This window comes from Tachysurus fulvidraco, chromosome 7 (genome assembly GCF_022655615.1).
Source record: "Tachysurus fulvidraco isolate hzauxx_2018 chromosome 7, HZAU_PFXX_2.0, whole genome shotgun sequence".
Lineage (NCBI taxonomy): Eukaryota > Metazoa > Chordata > Actinopteri > Siluriformes > Bagridae > Tachysurus > Tachysurus fulvidraco.
The window spans coordinates 18,734,555-18,757,051 of NC_062524.1; the positions used below are offsets into that span (position 1 = coordinate 18,734,555).

At 37.7% G+C, this 22,497-nt stretch overlaps 2 protein-coding genes and 1 long non-coding RNA gene across 8 annotated transcripts in view; all 3 read right to left on the bottom strand.

Moving 5' to 3' along the window:
• prom1b (prominin 1 b) overlaps positions 1-5,419 on the bottom strand; it is a 47,819-nt gene extending 42,400 nt beyond the window's left edge. For all 5 annotated transcript variants that reach the window (XM_027174414.2, XM_027174412.2, XM_027174417.2 and 2 more), the window contains exon 1: positions 4,318-5,419. In XM_027174414.2, coding sequence (XP_027030215.2) covers positions 4,318-4,567 — 250 coding nt within the window. In that variant the 5' untranslated portion in view covers positions 4,568-5,419. The remainder of the gene's footprint in view (positions 1-4,317) is intronic.
• A 123-nt stretch (positions 5,420-5,542) lies between these two features.
• tapt1b (transmembrane anterior posterior transformation 1b) lies at positions 5,543-21,254 on the bottom strand. Of its 2 annotated transcripts, none has more exons than XM_027174419.2 (14): positions 21,033-21,254; positions 18,546-18,676; positions 18,241-18,359; positions 14,633-14,795; positions 13,747-13,882; positions 13,379-13,476; positions 13,102-13,171; positions 12,767-12,847; positions 12,474-12,583; positions 9,344-9,403; positions 9,155-9,223; positions 8,901-8,977; positions 8,636-8,802; positions 5,543-8,241 (listed from the first exon to the last, which is right to left on the bottom strand). In XM_027174419.2, the coding sequence occupies exons 1-14, from the start codon at positions 21,217-21,219 to the stop codon at positions 8,009-8,011; spliced, it is 1,701 nt and encodes a 566-aa protein (XP_027030220.1). In that variant the 5' UTR covers positions 21,220-21,254; the 3' UTR covers positions 5,543-8,008. The 2 variants fall into 2 exon arrangements, with proteins under 2 accessions (XP_027030220.1, XP_027030221.1); XM_027174420.2 differs by having other exon boundaries at positions 18,546-18,683; positions 21,033-21,209.
• Positions 16,483-18,231, bottom strand: LOC125145181. The gene is made up of 2 exons (XR_007143502.1): positions 17,158-18,231; positions 16,483-16,858 (listed from the first exon to the last, which is right to left on the bottom strand). It is a non-coding gene; the product is annotated as an uncharacterized LOC125145181 (long non-coding RNA).
• Positions 21,255-22,497: the final 1,243 nt, after the last annotated feature.

Consider the following 22,497-nt stretch of genomic DNA (forward strand, 5'->3'; position numbering starts at 1 on the left):
ACCTTAGCAAGGTTCTTAGCTTCTCAGTTGTGTAAGTGAGATGAATATAAATTGCTGTGTATCTGTCCATCTGCCAAATGCTGTACATTTAGGTGCACACCATTTACAGAACAGCGTCTATCTAAGGGTATAAAAAGGCAATGTACTTCGTACAGCAGATCTGATAAGGGAGGAAGCCACCAGGGTTTTCCTATCACTCGCAAAAGCAGTATTGGGTAACAAATTCTTGTCCCTGTAGGCTGTTTGGCTCCACCAGGGAGTACCACAATCAGCAATGTGCTGACCTGGTATTGGCAAAGAAATCCACTGACACCTCGCCAAGTTTTTCCGGGATCTGGGACACCTTTTCTGGTTGCGGACGCCACTCTCCTTCTTGTCCACTGCACACATTCCATTTGGTTGTTTTGTTCAAATCACAAACTGGGAAAGAGGCCATGTGGTGACTGTCTCTCTCTGATCGGCTCCCAAATGGACACATTTAGAAATGCTTCTTTAGTAAGAACACCTCTTACTGGAAAAAGGATGCATCTGTTTGTGGAATTTAGGATCTTACCATAAACTGATAACACACTTCAGAGTGTTCACAGTTTCAATCCCATCGTAGTTTGATTGCCATGACTAGTTTAGACCTAGTTTTTACCTGTGAGCATAAAGAGGCTGGCCTTATGATTGCTGAGGCCAGAGCTGAGATTGGTAGAAGTTCAAATACTTCATTCATTCATTCTTTAACAGTCTTAAAGAATCCATCTGTAAACTTATGACACTGTAAACATACCATCCTAATGCTCCTCCAGTTAAAAATGTTAATGGTGATTAACCCTTTATAAAGTGAAATCTATTCAAGGACATTAGACAATACTAGATGGAGGGAAAATTATCTCCAGGCCCAGTGTTCGAGCTAACATTGCAGACCAAAACCAAGAATCCCAAAGAATGATACGAAGACAAGAAGGTACTGTACACTCATGGGGCAGCATATGGTTAATCCTCTTTAAGGGGCCTTCCTATTGCGTATTTATGTGATCCCTTTTAATTATTCCCTTTTGAACCCCATATATCTTTCTACCCCCTTTCTTCCATCATCAGAAGATATGGGGTTAAAATATATAGTGTAGAGGCACAGAGCTATTATCCCTAGAATTTAGGTACATACCTCAGGTACATTACACTGGCTTAATAAAGTTATCACAAGTGGATCACAAAAAAATTATAAGAATCAACAACACTGAAATGAAATGACTGAGTTTCACAATTTTTTTATTAAATGTGTGAATGTAATTAAATATGCAAATTAAACCACATAACGTAATCTGTGTATATAATTGCAGTAACTAATCAGCAATTATATCATTTGAAGCCGATCAATCGAGGTTTGCAGTAGCATATAGTCTGTAGCCTGGTGTGTAGTCTCCTTACACGTAAATTTAAACAAACTAGTACAAGCTTTTCCCAGCAAACAGCATTAAAAAAAAAAAGCCAGTGTAAATGCTTCTGCAACAATCTATGAATAAATTTAGTTTTATCTTAACTGGAACTTGGAAGCCTATGTGTTTAAGAGTAAATATAATGATACTTAAATGTAAAATAATATTACATGCTGATATTTACAGGCTGTAGAAGGATTCTACCTTAAACGTTGCAATCTACGCTTCTAAATTTGTCTTCTTTTTTTTTCCCCAAAAATTGTATATTATGGCAACAACATTGGTGAATGCAGATCACATTTACAGATTACATTCTTGGGATAATAATCACAGTGTAATGTAGGAAGTTTAATGTACATTGCAGGGCCACAGTGGGTATGTAAGAAGTGAATGTTAGAAGCATATGGCAGTCAGATTAACAGATTACGTGGTGAGGCAGGTGACTCAGACAAACAGATCTGATAATTGATTAGGCAGCAGGGTCTTACCTCTGCAATCCTATTCTCCTCTAAACACACACACACACACACACACACACACACACACACACACACACACACACACACACACACACACACACACACACAAACACACACACACAGAGTTCCTAATTTAGTTCCTAATTCATCATGCTGAGAAACAAAACAAATAGTTATTTGTATGACAATTTTTCAATCTAGATTTTAATGTAGCAGGTCAAATGTTTCCCTAACTACAGTGAAAAAACAATATCACTAAAGTAACCTAAACGTATACTGAAGCAGCCCATATTACATTTATTTGGCAGTTGCCCTTATCTTAAGATAAGATAAGATTACTAAGAAACACTATCCCAGCCCTATTAGTACAAACACTAACCCAGCCCTACTAGCCCGAACACTAACCCAACTTTACTAGCCCAAATACTAACCCAATCCTACTAGTACAAACACTAACTTAGCCTTACTAGCCCAAACACTAACAAAGTCTTACTAGTCCAAACACTAACCCAGGCCTGCTAGTCTAAACACTAACCATGCCCTAACCCAGGCCTATTAGTCCAAAACAGTAAACCGACCCTACTAGTCCAAACACCAATATAACTATGCCAGGCACCACCACCGAACCAAAAAGGTTCCTAAAAGGTTCCACCACCAAAGAAGCTCTGCTCCTCCAAATGCCAACTCAACCATGCTAGGATCCATAACCAATCCATCCCTGCCAGGCATCCCCAATATCCCAGCCCTGCCAGGCTCCACAATCAACTCATCCCTGCGAGGCTCCAGCACCAGCCCACCCCTGCTTCACGCAAGCTCAGCTGCAGACATGCTTAGTTTTTATGTATTATGTAGCAATAGTGCAACCGAGCAACCGAGCTAAGTATCAGAGTTGACAAAGGACTATTGTCTACAGAGGGGGTCTGGTCCTATCCAAAATCTAAGCGTGCAAAACAGCAATTGTAACTGACAAAACAGTGAGTCAGGCATTAACAGATGCAAAAAAAATAAGGCACATTTTGGCAAAGGCTCTTTTATAAGAAACAGAAGCAAGTGCAATATGCCTATACTATTTACAAAGCAAATTAGGCTAGAGCTTTGGCTCTGAAGAGTTTGATTAGTCGGATATACATAAAACTATTTAACAGTTTTTTGTTTCTCCGCTAAAATACATTTTTGAATTTTTGAAAAAACAAATAAGTGCAACACATCTGCTATATTAATATACACATTTCAGTACTGAATTATAAACATCCATGCACAGGAGTTTAAATAATGACAAACATTAGTTATGGATTTTGTTTAGCAAGAATTTGAGCTGCCTTTATCCAGAACTCCAAATTTATTCTTAAATTTGCAGAGTTTATTGAAAAAACATTTCTTATACAACCAAACCACAACCTAGATAACACCTGCTCCTCTAATTCTGATGCTGTTGCAGTAGTCCAGGGCCCAAAATTGGCAGAAATAGATATGCAATCATATGTAATAACTAATATATCATATTATATTGGGGATTGTAATTTGGTCATTTGAGACAACATGGTTCAGGTTCATGAAAATCCAGTAGGCAGAGAGTGAAAAAAAAAAATCAATTCCATTTTCAATTCCATTTATTTGTATAGCGCTTTTAACAATTTTCCCATTGTTTCGAAGCAACTTTACAGTATAGAAACAGAAGAGAGAGAAAAAAGTAATACATATCTAATAATAATAATAATAATAATAATAATAATAATAATAATAATAATAAGAAGAAGAAGAAGAAGAAGAAGAAGAAGAAATAAGGATAGCAATAAATAAATGAATATATACAATTAAAGTTTAAATTTAATTTTAAAAATATTAACTTAAAATACAATATATCCCTATCCCTAATGAGCAAGCGGAGGTGACGGAGGAGGCGGCGAGGAAAAACTCCCTGAGACGATGAGGAAGAAACCTTGTGAGGAACCAGACTCAGAAGGGAACCTCGTCCTCATTTGTGTGACACTCTACAGTAAACAATGTAAATATCCTATATAATGGATGAACATAGATATAATGGGTGAATAATTTCACAAAGCTGAGCTGGTTGTATGGGTTCAGTGTTTAAGGAAGTTCCTGAGTCCCTTAAACATCAGCTCAGTGTATCAGAGTATCAGCCCAATAAGCGAATGTCCTGAATTGTGATGTTTTACACTACGTATTGTACCATAGATATGTTCTCCGTCTCTTTACTCTACTTTTCACTTTGTAGACAAGGTGGATGTTGGAATATTTCAAACCGTATTCCACACATCTGGATTACACTTTGCTTTGTAAGGTGTACTGATTTCTCAGTTTTACTACTGAGGATGCTAGTGTGTGTGTGTGTGTGTGTGTGTGTGTGTGTGTGTGTGTGTGTGTGTGAGTGTGTTTGATTCAGAGAGACTCACCTGCTGGGAAAGGGTTTGGTTGTATTGTGTACAGAAACGCGTGCACGATGTGAAAGAGCATGTCCACGGCTCCGGGCTCATAGAACGCGTTTGTCTCGTAATCCACCGCAGGGACAAAGCCGAAGTCCAGCGTGTCCCGGTGAGGAGCCGCAGCTTCAGCTCGCGCAGCACCGGAGACAAAACTGCAGTAGCACATCATCATCACCATCATCATCATCATCATCACCGGCGACGGTGACACACACAGCATGCCTTTTTTTTTTTTTAAATTATTATTATTGTTTTTTTTTTATGAAACAAATAATCAAAGTATAACCAGTGGATGTTACAGCAAATAAGCACAATGACATAAAACAAATAAGTAATCCGTTTTTAGAAGTTTAGGTCCGGTGTTGCCAAGTCGGGGTTTTTTTTTTTTGGATCACATCCTGAGTGCACGGTGCACGGTGTTTATTCTGTGCTCGAGACCTCTGTAATGTTTTGTAAAGCGCGTGCACGCCGGTGAGGGACGCTCGTGCATGTGTGTGTGTGCGTGCGTGTGTGTGTGTTCAGCCTGGGAGCAAGGATGTGAAGAAAATATATGGACTGAACATCCGGTTGTGCATTTAATTTATATATTTTTTAAATTGCCCCATAAATGTATAAAACACAGCACTGCTTGATTCTGGTTGGTTAGTGTTGATTTATTTTTCTCAGGGTTCATCTGCAGTCCAAAGGCTTTCATGATAGGATGATTGACATGTCTAAATTGTCTGTAGTGTGTGTAGAATGATTAAGGTGGTTAAGGGAAGTGACTGTGTACTGACTTAGAACATACAACCTCAGCCCTAAAATTATAGATTGAGTGTGAATTGTTTGTTAGGCAAAATAATTTCAGTGAATTATTATAACGCATTCGAGGTTAAAAAAAAAAGACCATCTCCAGGGTGAAAATACGGATTAGTACGGATCCATGAGCCGATTAAATTTTCTCTGAAGACGTTTGCATGGGCTGAACGGATTGCATATGGACTGCAGGCCTTGTGTAATAAAAAGAATTTGACTCATGTGTAATAAACAGCAGTGGCTGGAATTTAGTATCTAAATCCTAAGCATGTATGAGACCCACTTTTTAATGCTCTACAGAGTCATACCAGCAAGTTGAACTGAAACCATGGCAACATGATCCACGGCAACCAAAAAAAAAAAAAAAAAAAAAAAAAAAAATCCAAGACCATCAAAGAGATACAAAACAAAACATTTATTCACCCGTCACACTTCCAATCTCCTCTACCCTTGTCCTGAATATCTATCTCAAAAGTAATAAGACAATCTCACTCTGTTCTTAAGGAACGATAAAAACGCATCACAAAATCAAATCGATGGACGAACCAGACAGAGGATGTGGACAGATTTAACAGGCAGATAAAGAAACATCCAGTTAACAAATCAGACAGCTTAAAAAAAAATGATTTTGTATTAATGTAAAATTCATCTATAAACTTTATGCTGGTATAAAGACTCCGGAAAGAAAAAAAAATTAAAAATACAAGCAACCATAGGCGTAGAGGTATGTAAGCGACATTTCAGACATCCGTGTATGCTAAATCAAAGTTCTGTAGGTAGTTTAATCAATTTTCAATTCCAAAAAGATTATTTAAGTCACTGCCAGTGTTCCGGATCCAAGTAAATTGCAACAAACATGAACTCAAATCTAAATCTTCAATCTAAATCAGAGCAACTTAAAACAAATCTGTAAGGCTGGACACTCAGCATCATGGAGAATTAACAGTGAAATGAAATGGACACTTCAATACACTCAAAGCAATAATGTTAGTCTTAGAATTTGTTCAAATAAAATGCGATCGATCTCGTCGATCTGATAATTATTCAGTCATCACTGCACTAGGAAGCTGTTGAAATATTCTATACGGTATTTATTTATTTATTGATTTTTCATGGTGATGTAACATCGTCCCAAATCATTGTAGATCTAAAATGTAGTAGAGTCTAATGGCAAAACTGTCGTCATGAGCATGATTAAACTATAAATGAAGAAAAAAAATCATCAAATCACCGCAAGTCCAGCAATATATGTAGAATTAAAGGTGAATAAGCGCACTGGATTACAGTAACAGGGATGACAGGATTGGCGATATGTCATGATATGATAAATTGTTTGGCATTTACAGAGAAATATCTATCGAGATATTTAAAGTTTGAAGGGTCTGATACACACGGAACAAAACAGCAATGAGCTTAATGCACAAAATCTGCACCAAATAAATTCTACATCACGTCGGATGCTTGAAGAATAAAAGAAGATCTAGGAGGGATCTTTAATCCGGGGGCTCCGATAGAATAAACTTATTATAGACATGGAACTTAATTCTTGTATAATATCAACTGCTGTGTAACTTTCAGGATTTTGTTTACAGCATCTTCATCAGTTTATGATGTGACTGTGTGTGTGTGTGTGTGTGTGTGTGTGTGTGTGTATAATAAAAACTACATGTGTAGCATCTACTGTATGCAGCAAACTAATGTGCAATTCACAAGCGTTGAAGCGTAACATCATGTTCACAAGGTGTCTTAAATGTAGACTGGCAGAAAAATATAAAAATACCTGACTGATCAAATGGTTTGACGTGAACGCATTAAAAAAATAATAAAATACACAACAGAGTTTGTGCATTTCTACTTTCGATACGCTGACGACAGACGACTGTGCTCAATGTCAGTGATCCAAAACGACAAAGAATGAAATGAAAAACACAAAGAAACAAATATTAAAAATGTGAAAGAATGAAAAGGAAAATATTTCCGCGGGTTTTATGGATCCAGATGTACAGAGCCGACACGCTGTACCCACTTTCCTGTGATTGATCAGTAACTCTTTACAATAAGGTTCCTGCAATTGACATTTGATGCATCAGTTAACATCAGTAATGAACTTAATCCTTTAAACACCACAACGTGAGAGAGAGAGAAAAAAAGTAACTAATATTTGCATGAGCGGATATATTAACTATTCAACCTGCATTAATCAAAAGTCAAAACAGATCAAACTTGCCTTAAGGAACATGATTCTATTTTATTTTTGCTCAAGTCTATGGAAATATTTTTTACCCATAAACTTAATAACTGCTTTGTTAACATTATTAATGGTTGGTTAAAGCTATAATGATTTCCATAATGCTGATGTGACAATGAAGAGAACCTTTAACCTTTACTGCTCACCTGTCATTTCTGCACAAGTATAAATCAATGGATTGAAAATCACTGTTAAAAAAAAAAAAATGTGCAAAACTTTAAGAAAATGCAACTCAGCACAAAAAACCTGCCACATATTAAGCCACCATTTTTTTTTACTCATGAATGACCTCAAAAGCATTGGTCTTTTGTTTAGACATTGACCGAAGTGATCCTTCGTTCTTTCGTCTGTCGGGATTGGTGAAGTTTTGAGGTCTGTTCCTGATGCTGTAAATGAGTACATAAGGACCTTTTGGAATGCTGGAATTATCCACGAGTCCAGTCCAGTCCAGTCCAGTGAAGAAGGTAATGATGAGTGTGTTTCAATTTGAAAACTTAAATAAATTAGGTACACTTCTTAATAAATATCTACCTTCGATCCTTCACGCAGAGGGTCAAAGTTCGAGCCAGCGGACACCTTCCGGCTTTTGTCATTCTCTACAGTAGAGTGAGTAGAGCGTCAGTCGATTCGGTTCCCGCAGATGGTGAAACGGTCGATCTCCAGCAGGTCTTTCTTAGGAGCTCTGTGGACCAGTTCTGTCCCGTCCTGCGTGATGATCTTCTCCTCCGATTCGTCTGGCGTCGTGAGGAACTGATCTGACTCACTGGTCGGTAGATCGGGCGCTGGGCTCTCCGTCTGGCGGACGGGTTGATTTATAACCGACGGAGAAGTGCCCTCGTCCACCGGCTCGACTACAAGGAAGGAAGGGGAAAAAAACATGCTTAAATCGCTTATAGTTTTAATGACTTTTAATTCTGACATTAATACAGAAATTCACCTCACTCTGTCTCAGATACCTAAACCCTCAAGATACTTTGCTGTTTTTATTATTTTTTATTAATTTAATAATCAAACAGCATGGCAAATAATATTTAAAGGCATGTGCTTTCAGTACTGTAATAATTTAACATCATGTTAAATAATGCTTTTTGACATAACCCATTAAGCTCATAATAATCTATCCATTTTTAAATGACACAGGATTGATGAATATGGATGATTATCCAAATGGAATAATATTCATGTTTATTTTCTAAACGTTTAGTTAATAAAACGGAGAGGGTGTATAAACTGCGTGTGCATTACTTGTCGGCTCTCGTGTGCGTTTTGCGTGATGAGCTCTGCTGGATGCTCGGCTGGGAGCAGCGGAGGGGGGAGACTGGAACAGCTTCTCCTCCATGTTCGCTTCTTTCACGTACACACACGACTTTCCCAGCAACACGATGCTATTCAGCACCTTTAGCGTGATCATTCTGCACAAACGCACATCAGATAAATTCACACAGATGACTACAACGATACTCATACACACCAAATACTGAGACAGAGACATGGAAAAAAAAGAACTTACCCAAGATAAAAAAGTATCACACACACAAGGGACAGGGCACCCTGGATTTTCACTGAGCTCGTCACCACCCGGATGAGCTTACGAAGAAAAATTGTGCACGAAAAAGAACCGTGTTATTAGTATAAGGAGTCAGAAGGTCTGCACTGCTCATTGTGATCAGTGTTTGGGAAACAGTGAATAAAATGAGTGAAATGGATACTACAGGACATTTTAATTAAACCCTACAAAGCAAATGTAGGCAAAGAATATGTTACCAGTAGAGCCAGTGGAAGAGGGATGAAGCCCATTCTTCTTGATACACTGTCACTGTAGTCAGTATAGGCCTAGAAAAAAAAAGTTTATCACAAAAATTAAATTACAGTAGTAAGATGCATGCAGAGAAAAGTATAACAGAAAACAGCCCCAAAATCAATCCTTTACATCACGTCATTGCAACGACTTACATTTTTCTGTCTACTGCTGACCAGATCGAAGGCCAAACTCGCTCTGTATTCACCATACACCTGTAAACAGATGTAAAACACACCTGGATAAAATAGTCAGCGTGACCGGAATGGGGACATTTTCACTTTGTGCTGATTAAACAAACTATATTTGTATATGGACAAACTATAGACACTTAAATTGTGTGAATAAATACACATTTTGTGGGACCGGTGTTAATACGTGGGCCTTTACAGTATTGTTTTTTTATTTCATTTTTATTCGGTTAATATATTTATTAAGTTATTAAGTTTCAGAGACATTCCTCCAAACATGAATGTTTAGGTGTTAAATGTTCACATGGAAATGAACACCAATTTGCTTGTTATTAAAATGTTTGACATTGTGGTTTTTTATCATTGTTGCAGGTATCACTATATAGGTATTCTGTTTAATAGTTTAACAGAATCTGAATTGATCAAGAAGCTTCATGAGAGAATCCGTGTTCATGTGAGAGCATGATGGGTGTCGGATTTGCCGTAGCTCTTGAATCAATCAGTAGCCGAACCGAATTTGATACAGAATGATTTGAAGTGTTAATGTCAGGGCGCATTATGTAACCATGCTTTATTTAGATCAGAGCGCACACATACATACTCTTTATACAATCCCTGTACTGATCTGCAATAATTTTTGTTTTTTCCTTTCTATTTATGAAGGGAGAGAGAATAAACATTATACACATAAAAGAGAGTAAGAGGATAAATAGAGAAAGCAATGATTGCATGTGTGTGTGTGTGTGTGTGTGAGAGAGAGAGAGAGAGAGAGAGAGAGAGAGAGAGAGAGAGAGAGAGAGAGAGACACTAATCTTCAGACTAAACTAAGCCACTTTAAGGCAGAGCAGATATCTGGCTCTAATCCCTAACAGTAAGAGCACAGCTCCCCCACTTTCCTCTCCTTGTATCTCTTTATTTCCCTGGTCCTGTGATTTGTTCTGCTTGTTATACAAAAAAAAAAAATACGTAGTGAAATGGTTAAAAAAAAATATATAGCATGCTGTGATGTAAAAAGCTGCATAGAATACAGGATAAAATTCAGAATCTTCATGCTCATGTTTCACAATCAAGCTAAAAAAATAAAGGAGTATTAAGAGATGGAGATTTGTGTCAAAGATGATTTGAGGTTAACTGAAGAGACTGAGAGCTGTTTAACGTTCCTAACCAAACCCCCTCCTGGGAGACCAGTCTCATTGTTTTTTTTGGATCCTCTTCGGTTTGCTTCCCTTTTCACATTTACTAAGACAGATGCACTGCTGATGTTGGCTCAGGCTTGTTTAAATCAGGTCAACTGATAATGTTTACTGTTTAAGTGTTTCCTTCTGTTGTATGCGCTGTGGTGGGTAGTAACCCCCAATAATCTACTTGCAGGAGAAGAAATCCCTGCCACTACTCCATCACCAAAAGACCCTTTGGGGTTAAAACAGCAAAACTTTCTTGAGCAGTGGTCAAACCTGCAGCTAGCCTTTCATCACTGGTAGAGGTGCAACAGTCAGTAATGCTGGCCAACAATGCGTAATTAATGTCAAATTTATTTCTATCGCAGAATTGTTATATCTTCAAATGTGAGAATTAACAGAAATTAATCATGGATTTGCTGTTGTTGAAAATTATTCAACAGTTATCAAACATATTCAACAAAGATGATATTTTAAATCTTTCACATGGTGATGCTTTTTGTACGATGTTTACTTAACATTAACAGAAGGAATCCCCAACCTGATTTGAAATGGCAGTTTTGTTTCTTTTCAAATATTTACACTTACAGGTAAATATTACTTATATTAATATTTACTTTATTTAATATTGTGGTGCAGCAGCACGGCCAGTGGCACTGACAACAAATTCAGCACCAAGGTCAGCTCCGCTGGGACTGAGTGCAAGACGGGGCGGAAAAACTGCCACCAAATAGTAATGGACCAATCAGACGTGCTGCTGTGGCATTCACCCTCCAGGAGAAGAGCCAGGCTCAGCAGCTAGAGTGAGATCTGAGGTGAACTCTCAGATAGAACTAATGTAAGGTCTCCCTCTGTTACTTTGTCCAGAGATTCCTCTTTATGAGCAACGCCCGGACCACCTGCGGAGCCTGCGGCACGCTCCTGGGAGGACACTCTCACCTCATCGCTCTCAGGACAACCCCAAGACTGCTCAGGCTAAGAGGCCTTTGCGTGCCATTGTGAACCATAACCAAACAAAACAACTAGCTATTCTTCTCTACTGTGGATTACTTTGCAGTTATTTTATTTATGGCCCACTGGGACACCTGGACTATTGGACAGTGGCCTATTTTCATATTTTTTTTTAATGAAATGTGCACCATTCACTGCATACCTTAATATAAGACTGAATGTAAGCCTGAACCTGTCCAGTGGATATCTTTATCGTTTACTTTAGAAAAATGAAAGTGTCAGCCTTTACCTTTATTTATATAATTATGTTAATTATCCATAATATATTAAGCATCATGGGCAATTAGACAAAGGAGCTTTGTTGACCTGTTTCAGACTTTCTGTGCTGCTTACATTGGGTTTTCAACCCAGTTCTTTTTCGAAACCACTGAACTTTTAAACAATAAATCCATGAAATTAATTGCCAGCACACAGTCAATGCTGCATGAACATTTAAATCATTCACTACATTATAAAAGGCATGGCCACCCACCTGCCCGCCCACCCACAAACACACACAAGCAACCAAACCTCCCTCCCTCCCTCACCCGACCTAACCACATGACCAACCCTCACTTACTCGCTCACTCTCCCACACACACCCACCCACACCCAACCAAAACAACAAACACCCACCTACAAACACGCCATCTGTCCTTTAGTGTTTGTTGTAGAGTCAGCTGCCTCGGTTTGTCCTTAGAATTTCATGTTTCTCTGTTTATTGTTCTGTGGGTGCTAATTTTCTTTAAATATTCACATTTACATGCAAGATATTTCCTTCTGCAATTCTACACAAGGTAAGCTAAGCTCTTGCAGGACTGATGAAAACTGTGCAGCGAATTGTGTCAAATAAGTCAAATAACAAGATCCTGTTTAAAACCTCAGAATCATATCTGACTCTTCAGCTGACCACCAGTTACACTCACATCTGCCGGGATGTCGTTAAACTTGGTGATGAAGGCGTGTTTCACCACATCCACAGCCATCTCCGACGCAATGACCATAAACACGTCAGGAAGCAGCACCCACAGATGATCTACAGTCAGCAAGCAAAACCATTTACCACCATGTCACGGCCATTAGAGGTTCTAAATAATAACTGTAATCAGTAAACCCAGTGCATCATAACATTTGCACTTATACAGTTAAGACAAAAGAAATGACTACAGGGTCACCAGTCTAGAGAAAGGATGGAAATTATTATGTGTAGTAGGAGTACCTGGGTTCCAAGAGAACTGCTCCATATTTCTAAGACATACAATTAATAAGAGCACATAGTTTGTGAATCTTTCTTTGATATCTGAAATAACGCAAACACAAACAAAGGTAAATTTTAATACACTGCATTACATGTTTACAGTTCATGACTGTTAGACGAGAGTCTTTAGCAGCCCCCCCCCAATTAAATACATAAATAAATAATTAAATGGAAAGAAAATCGACTTTTTAACACAAACGAACATTAATTCAGTCAAAGTGTGAACGCACCTTTTTTTTCAGATACAGCTTTGGTAGTTATTCCATTCTGACTAGAGACATTGATGCATTACTCACCACTGTTAGACATCTGAAAGAGGTTATTCTTCTCAAACTTCTTAAACACGCTCCCTTTGATCTCAACAAACTGCGGAGACACAAAACGAGACGGATGAAAATGTGTGCCACGGGACAAAAATCTAGTCTGAGAAATATTCTCAGCAGTAAAGCAACCCAAGGTCTAATTGCTTTACAGACAGGATACGTTTTTCCCTGTTAGAATATTTTGTAGTGCAAAGCCAACATACAATAAAAAGAGAAATTTCGAGGAGATTGCAGAAATGTGTGTACTCACATTGTTGGACATCATTATGGTGAGCAGAGATTTGTTGTGAGAGTTGAATGCCACATTTAGGGTTGTGGCCTGAACCATGATCAGGATGGCATGAAGAACTGAAGCTCAGGTTAAGGAACACGTAGATATACACACTTAACTGTTCCTTCCACTTCCCATTTATTTAATGTAACTAATGTATTATGCACAGAATTAATTGTTATTGAAAACATAGTTACTGTGAAACATATAAGATGGATGGATTGCCTGCATGATTGTGGTTCACTTTAGACTTAAATGGAAAAACCATTAAAAACCAGAAGAAAAAAAATAATTAAATAAATAATTTTATGGTACAGGTTCTAGAGGGTGCAATGTACAAAGGATACAGACGTAAAGAACAGCCATGAAGAAGTGTGGTATTACACCTATGTGAGCTCTCTTTCTCTCTTTGGGCTCTGTAGCTGTCCAGTAGAGAGCGTCCAGAATGTCCTGGCCAAAGGACGAAAACAATCGGTCTGCCACCTGAAAAACACGCCGACAGAACAAAAACTCAGTAATTGGTCTAGAACAAGAAACAGTAAAAAATAGTGTTGGAAATGTTATTAAAATATGATCTTGATTCCTTGAATGAAAAGAAATTAGATTCAATAACATCTTTGTATCTGTACCACATATCACACACACACACACACACACACACACACACACACACACACACACACACACACACACACACGCACACACACACGCACACGCACAATGCTGTGAGTGAAATGTTGGAATATTTACTCATATGGGAAAGTTACATTTTAAATTGATTAAACAATTGAAGGCTAAATCTATGAAATGGGATGAAACAAAAATACATTTTGGAATTTACATGGATGAATGAACAAATGCTGGGGCTTTATATATATATATATATATATATATATATATATATATATATATATATATATATATTACGATATTAAAAGCTATAATAAATTAAATGAGTATAATAAAATGAAAGGGCAATCATTACTTTTTAGTACTTAACACACACACACACAAACACACACACATCTCCCTTAAGCATTTAGTAATAGGGTGGATGAGTGAGTCAGATACAGGCTGAGATATTCAGCACAAAGCCTGGCTAGTTAACCCTTTATTATGCTAGAATATAATAAGATTTAAGAAGTAACTGAGTACAATGTCCCTCTAATGCATACTAATGTTCACTAGAGTTCCCAAGCACCACGCTGAAGAAGTGATGAGAGTGTTTGTTACCTCCAGCATGTTGTAGATGATGTAGAGTTTGATGACTGACTGCCCCCTGATCAGATGGTACATCATGGAGTAGTCCACGTAGTGCATCATGGAGTAACACAGCACCATGATAAAGCCTTTCAGCACATCACACACCTGAGCAGGCTGAAGGAGACGTGAGCCACTACATGTTCACACACACATAGAGAAACAAACACACCACTATATACTTTAGGCATTACTGAACTTTTGTATATCTCCACCATTACCTTCACACCTACAGAAAGCAAGAAATCAGGCATTAAATTATGTTTTGCACCATCCAACACACACAATCTGTTAGTTATACAAGGCAGTTATGGCAGACTAACAGACTAAACGACATGCAGCATGCAGAGGTATTGCTGCTTAGGGTTAAGCAATAATACAATATGTTGAATCTATAATGAACTCAGATGATGAGCTAATTTATGAGTTGCTCAGGAGCTCCTGGGTGCTGTAGAAATATATGACTATATACGACTGACTGGTGTTTAGAATCATTTATAATCCCACACTCCGGTCTCACCCAAATGAGGATGGATTCCTTTTTGAGTCTGGTTCATCTCAAGGTTTCTTCCTCACACCACCTAAAGCAGCTTTTAATCGCCACGGTCACCACCCGGCTTGCTCATTAGTAATAAATGCAAATAAATTTATTGACGTAAACATTGTAGGTTCTGTTAAGCTGCTTTGAGACCAAGTCCACTGTTAAAAGCGCTATAGAAATAAAATAAAACTGAATTGAACTGAACATGGTAAAGAGATCAAATCAGCTGCAAGCCATTTGTGTAAATGTGGCAGAACGCTGCCCCCTGCCGGCTGAACATGAGAATTTGAAATGATTGCATTTTTGCAGTTGGAAGATTATGTGGCAGATTTTGTGAATGTTTAAAACGTGAAGTCCTGGAGGGGAAAAAAAAAAACCACGAGCACCAAATCAGACAGCTAAAACAGCTGCAGTGTGCTTGCTTGCCTGCATGCATGTGTGAGTGCGATTGGAGTGTGTGAGTATGTGTGCTGAGTGCGCACAGAAAGATGCTGCATTCATTCCAGCACTCCAGAGTTCCTGCATACCTTCTTTTTCTGCAGTAGGGGCATATACTTGCCCTGCAGGCAGAGAGATAAATAATGAGCGGCTTCTTCAACCTTAACAATTTACATGGCTTCAGTGCACGTGAGTGTCTGTCTATTAAAACAACGCCTAAAGCGAAATTATTGCAGAGATATTGTGTTGTGTGAGGATGTACACGAGGGCTACGGCTACTGTAGGGTCGAAACATCAGGGTACACGGTCGCCTGCGAAAGGATCGGAACGGACGATTCTATTTGTTCTTGCTAGAAAATTAAAACATCTGGGTGAGAGTTTGAAGGTGAATATGAGACGACAGATCAGAATTTCAGCTTTTATTTCTTGAAATCTGCATCTAGATACATTAAACAACTTAGAACACTCAAATTTTAGGTCAGCAAAATTATTTTGGGAAAAATTCAGTGTCTTACTCGCAAAGAAGCTTTAGTTGTGCGTCTGTTTTATCTCATTCCCGAGGTCATTGGGGAGTAGTGTGAATTATTTGCTCAGCAGAGGGTTCTAACACCCTTTATGTTTCCCTTCACCCTGCCCACCAGCAGCTAAACACATTCGTGATACTCTACATACAGAAACCTAACAGTGTCGAATCTTGTAACACACGGTGAAATGAAATATGTCTGAGAAGTTGACTTCGTTGGGGATTTTCCCTTCAGTCTCCGTGTCAGGAGGTGAAACGCTGCTCCAGTTGTCACCCTGTTTTGGGGCATTGTCTTGTTGCATAATGAAACAAGACAGAATATTTCAGTACACTGAATTTATTTCAGCACAGGTTACATCAATTAATCGAGGTGAGAATGCTCCAGAAGCAGCCATGAAAGCCCATGTGATGACTTGACCTCCACCATGTTTGAGTTGTTCTTTACACGTTGGTCTTTTCGTCGCTTTGGCAGGGGTTAATGTTGGTTTCAGAGCTTTTGTGGCTCATCTCTGTATTTCTTTGCTCAGTCCAGTCTGGCCATCTACTTCTTAGTGCTGATGAGTGCTTTACTTCATCATGTGGTATATGACCTCTAGACTTCTGCTCTCGGTCTTCTTCAAACAATTGTTTGTGATCCCTTCAAACCAGCACTGTGGAGCTCATTAGTGATGTCACTGACTGTTGTTTCCTGGTTTCTCTTCACAAAAACAACAATAAAAAACCTGACACGATCCAAGAGCTCTGATTACATGAACGTGTGGGTTCTAACATACAGTGTTCTAATGTTCTAAGATGTTTAAGATATCCAAAAAGAATATATAAAACCTATTTTAATGTAAATAATATTAATTTAATATATAACAACCCATTTTAAAACACAACAATCATATATTTATTCACATGACATTTTACTAACTGCTGGTGTCTATCAACTACTTGAGCAAATGCTGTGCAAAAATGACTTAAATCTCGTACTTAAACTATGAGAAATGTAACCTTTTATTAAAGTGGCAACTTGATGGTAGTCCATGAGGTCTTGTACCATCCCTTATGCATGGACTTCATGAAGTACCGGAAGATTCTGTTTGCTCCAGGCAGAAAGCTATATCGAGAGTTAAAGAGGAGAGTCCACAAGAGAGGACCGTGGAAACTGGAGAGATTTTGCACCAAGAAACCTTCTCAAATTCCTTGTCCTTCAATCTTACTTAGACTCAGCGCAGGTACGCTGGCAAAAAGAGGTCCACAAAGTACTAAATGAAGTGGCTTCTGTTTTTCGTTTTCGTATGAAGAAATGAATAAAGGCTGCCCTTTGCTCCTGTTTTCGGTGTGAGATTAAAATAAAATCAAGCACAAAGTGGAGGAAACTAGTGCCTACCACTTTGTAAACCTACGTGCATGTTGAAGATGCGATTGTTCTATGTGAACGCAAACATAGAACTGGTCTAGTACTGGTTATTATTATGCAATGATTCCATGGTCGTTCGACAAACATTTCTATTCCACATTCCAATTTTTAAACCTCTGAATAAAAATTCATTCAAATCAATTTCATTTGAATGGAAAAGGCCTTCGTTCGGACCGGCAGCATGCTCAGGTCTCTAGTCTAGTCAAGTGTTCTCTAGTCTGACTTTGTGTCTAATTGAAAGTTTTTCTTTGCACACACATCCCATGGTTAGTGAGACGTCTGCCTAATAGAAAACTCTTGTCTTTATGAATAAGTATTAAGTGTTTAATCGACTGCTGGCACATTCAACAAATGAACATAGTGTGGTAACTTAAATTGCACACAAAAATGTTCATTTAATCAGTGTGCATCTAATAATAAATATTACCCATTACAAATGCATTATAAAGATATAAGTAACTTGTTAGATGTAAGATATTCCAATAGGTGGAAGTAAAACAGTTAATGATAGTGGAGGGAAATTATTCCCATTACAATATGATCTGAAAATTAAAAGCGGTACAGAACTGTGATCTTTAAAAAGTTGCACATTTTCAAGGAAGTTCAGGAGTGTGTGTGTGTGTGTGTGTGTGTGTGTGTGTGTGTGTGTGTGTGTGTGTACACGTGTGTGTTACCTGAGTCCGCAGCACGGCAGTGTTAGCAGCCTGATGAGTGCCAGCAGGACTCTGAGGGGTAACAGTGTGAACACGTAGAGAAACGCATCCAGACACAGGAAGAAGCCAAAGATCATCAGCTACAGGATCGATAGAAATGCAGTCATGAGTGATATTTGTCAGAAAATCAGAAAAAAACATAGACATGTTATTAAAAGCGGTCAAACAAAAGGGTTTTAAGCGGTACTTCCCCTTGGTGAACCACGTTACGTTTTAGCTTGTGGTGTGCAGCGTATTATTAGTGTAGTGTCTGTGAGCTGCCTCACCTTCTCCAGTTCTTTGGGGATACGCAGGCAGGTATAGACTCTCTCTCTCCTTTCCGTGTATTTGGCCTCATTGTGTTCCAGGAAATATCCTCGCGTCAACTCAGCTCTGACAAACCGCAGCAGAGACAGGTCTGTGCTCTCACACACACACACACACACACACACAAACACACAAACACACACACACACACACACAGACACACACACACACACACACACACACATACTCTACTCATTATTTTGAACTATTATTAGAACTTTACTATGTGTCTACTGAGTTATATTTGCAGTGAAGATGAAAAGAATTTGAGCAGAAATTGAGATTAGGGATGTCCCAAACCAGATACCGATGCTGGTTCCATATTACACGGAATTTGATGTTTTCTGACACAACAGAAAGCCTATTTACACATCTCACAAATCAGTGGAGCACTGTTCGCCAGAAAGGTTCGCGGGGCAACTGTTTGAGACTAGATTTCATCAACATTGGCACTGGATCTGGTCTCTACACATTTGATTAATAAAATCCTTTTGAAAATAATGATGGCTCTATTAACAGAACTAACATGTAGCTAAATATTTCACACTAGCAGCTATCATAACAGTCATGAAACCTGTTTATATTTATGCAGATTTTCAAACTGGTAGTCTATATTAAACCCCAACTTTACCTAGTGACCACTTTATTTATAATACTACTTGCACTAGTACCATATTTCATGTGCCATGAAAATATGGTTAAGGGAACAGAAATCTTCTTGACTTGTCGGACCAACGGTTATCAGTTAATGGTGACTTGTTTGTGTATATAAATGTTCGGTGTTTCACAATGGTCTATTGAAGGACCACTGATTTATTCCCCTATGAGCTGTAACTTTGGGTACAGACATTCATGACCTTTAACTACTATTCTGTGGACATGCTGACTAATGACCTCCTACTCCAGACCTTAGCTTAATGACTAAGTAGGAAATTGTGATTGCCACTCAAATGGGAAATGCATACAAGACAAAGACCTTGATGTTAGTCTCAGTTAACAATATTATTCCATCATTCTCAATGATACACTCCGGTCACGATTCAACACAGTACACTTCAGCTCACAATAATGGCCTCACGATTCACTGTGATTCTCCAAATCTTAAACAAAACTCAAACAAAAAAAATCGGTTATGGAAAAGACTTGTTTTTGATTTCACAATCATAGATATTGCAAAAACACTGTGCATATCTGTCTGTCCAAAGTTGCTTAATAAATCAAAACCAATTTGTTTAATAAATCAAGTTAATATTGTACATAAAATGTGAAACACCATAACATATTGTATTATTGCTTAACCCTAAGCAGCAATACCTCTGCATGCTGCATGTCGTTTAGTCTGTTAGTCTGCCATAACTGCCATAACTTATTACATACTGTAGGTTTATATTTCCTCCAAAATAAATGTGACTATATAAAACAAAGAAATGCCGAGGGGTGACGATCAAACAAAAGACGACGAACTCCACAGCAGTGCGTGAGGCATGAAGAGACTGGACACTAGATGCTCATATACACAAAGTGACACACAAAGTTTGTGACACACATTGTATGTATCACGTCATGATGCGTTGTTATAGTGCTAATAGTTTATGTTTGTTAACTCTAGGTTGGTCTAAAGTCTAACGACATAATTAATGTCTCAGGCACATTGGACTGTTAAAATAAACACTTTGCTTCAATCAGGAAGGGCAGGTTGTTCAGTATTTGGTACACACTGATGATGACCTTGGTTTGGTAGTTAACTAATTTATTTAGGTGGCTAACAGCTGTGCGTGTTTATCCTTGATATCTACGTGCTACTGTAAATAGCCTAAAACAAACAGGTACAAAAAAGTTTAATACGAGCAAAATGTCAACATGTGGGATATGTTTAACCTTAATCATAGGTTAAGAGCTTTATTAACTAGCCCAAAAAGCAAGCCCAGTGTTAGAACCAGACCCGTGTTTTGTCTGTACCTGGAAAAAGACTAGAGTTTTGCAGGCCATTCTGGTCAAGTTTTTATAAGAGACAAAAAAAGAGAAATTTCTGAGACATCTTTGAATGTGATTTTTGTTTTATACAACAGAGTAAACATTTTCAGCCATAAAACAGGCAAAACTGCACAAGTCGCTTTTGTTTACAGAAACCTAGAGCTACTTTGTATTTTTACCAGCTATTTAAACCCGCCTTAAATACATTCGTACAGTCTGCTGATGAGTTTCTGAGTGTCTTCACGACCACTTGCTAAGTAACTTCCTTGCTAGCTTGTTTACCTGCTTGTTTGCACTCTAGCTACACAAACAATTACAGGTGAAATAACAAGCTAGTTTGGAGCTTATTCTACATACAGTGAGATGTAAGAGCGTGTATAAGAGCAACGTTAACTTCGGGTGCTGTTTACAGAGGCACACAAACATAAACACAGCTGTTAGCCACCGATGCTGTTTGACAGTTCAGCTCTTACCCGACACACTGCGCTTATTCCGGCTTTTCGCATTTTTCTCGTAAAACCCCAACGTTTCCGTCAGCTCAGAAGCACCGCTGTTTATTTCTGGCTTCGACGTAGGTCGGAAAGCCAGTTTCTCTCTCTCCTTATCTTCATTTTCAGGCTCTTTTTCTTCGCCAAGCCCCGCCGCTACAGAGTCCGCCATCTTGGCTCACTCGCACCGACCGCGGACGTGACGTCTAAAGTCAACAAGCATGAGCGCTTACGGCTATATAACATGTCAATAATAATAACTATATAACATGTCAATAATAATAACTATATAACATGTCAATAATAATAACTATATAACATGTCAACAATAATAACTATATAACATGTCAATAATAATAACTATATAACATGTCAATAATAATAACTATATAACATGTCAACAATAATAACTATATAACATGTCAATAATAATAACTATATAACATGTCAATAATAATAACTATATAACATGTCTATAATGATAACTATATAACATGTCTATAATGATAACTATATAACGTCTATAATGATAACAATATAACATGTCTATAATAATGATTATATAACATGTCTATAATGATAACTATATAACATGTCTATAATGATAACAATATAACATGTCTATAATAATGATTATATAACATGTCTATAATGATAACAATATAACATGTCTATAATAATGATTATATAACATGGCTATAATAATGACTATATAACATGTCTATAATAATAACTATATAACATGTCTATAATAATGACTATATAACATGTCTATAATAATAACTATATAACATGGCTTTAATGATAACTATATAACATGTCTATAATAATGACTACATAACATGGCTATAATAATAACTATATAACATGGCTATAATGATAACTATATAACATGTCTGTAATAATAACTCTGGCTTGAGGGCAACAACCTCCTCATCAATACACATTTTTCAGGCTGTATATTTTTAATCATACCCTCCAGTGTCACCCACATGAGGATGAGGTTCCCTTTTGAGTCTGGTTCCTCTCAAGGTTTCTTCTTTCTATTCTAAGGAGTTTTTCCTCTCCACAGTCACCTGAGTCACCTCAGACTTGCTAATTGGGGATAATTACAAAACACATTTAAATATATCTAATATTAATCTTGAATTTTTTTGTATTATTTAATCTTTATATTATTCTTTATATTAACCTTTTGTTCTTTGTTTATCTTTGTTATGTCAATTGTAAAAAGCACCATACAAATAAATTTGAATGGAATTGAATTAAAATTCAGAGTCACGTGACTGATCATGCAGCGGTGTTTGTAGTCCACAGCAGATGTAAATGGATTTTTTTGTGTTCAGAGTTAAAGATGACATGACATCCAGTATGTTAGCGGTGAATATTATGTATTGCTCAAGTACAAAAATGAGAATCATAATCATGCTCTACACAGACAGAGGAAGTG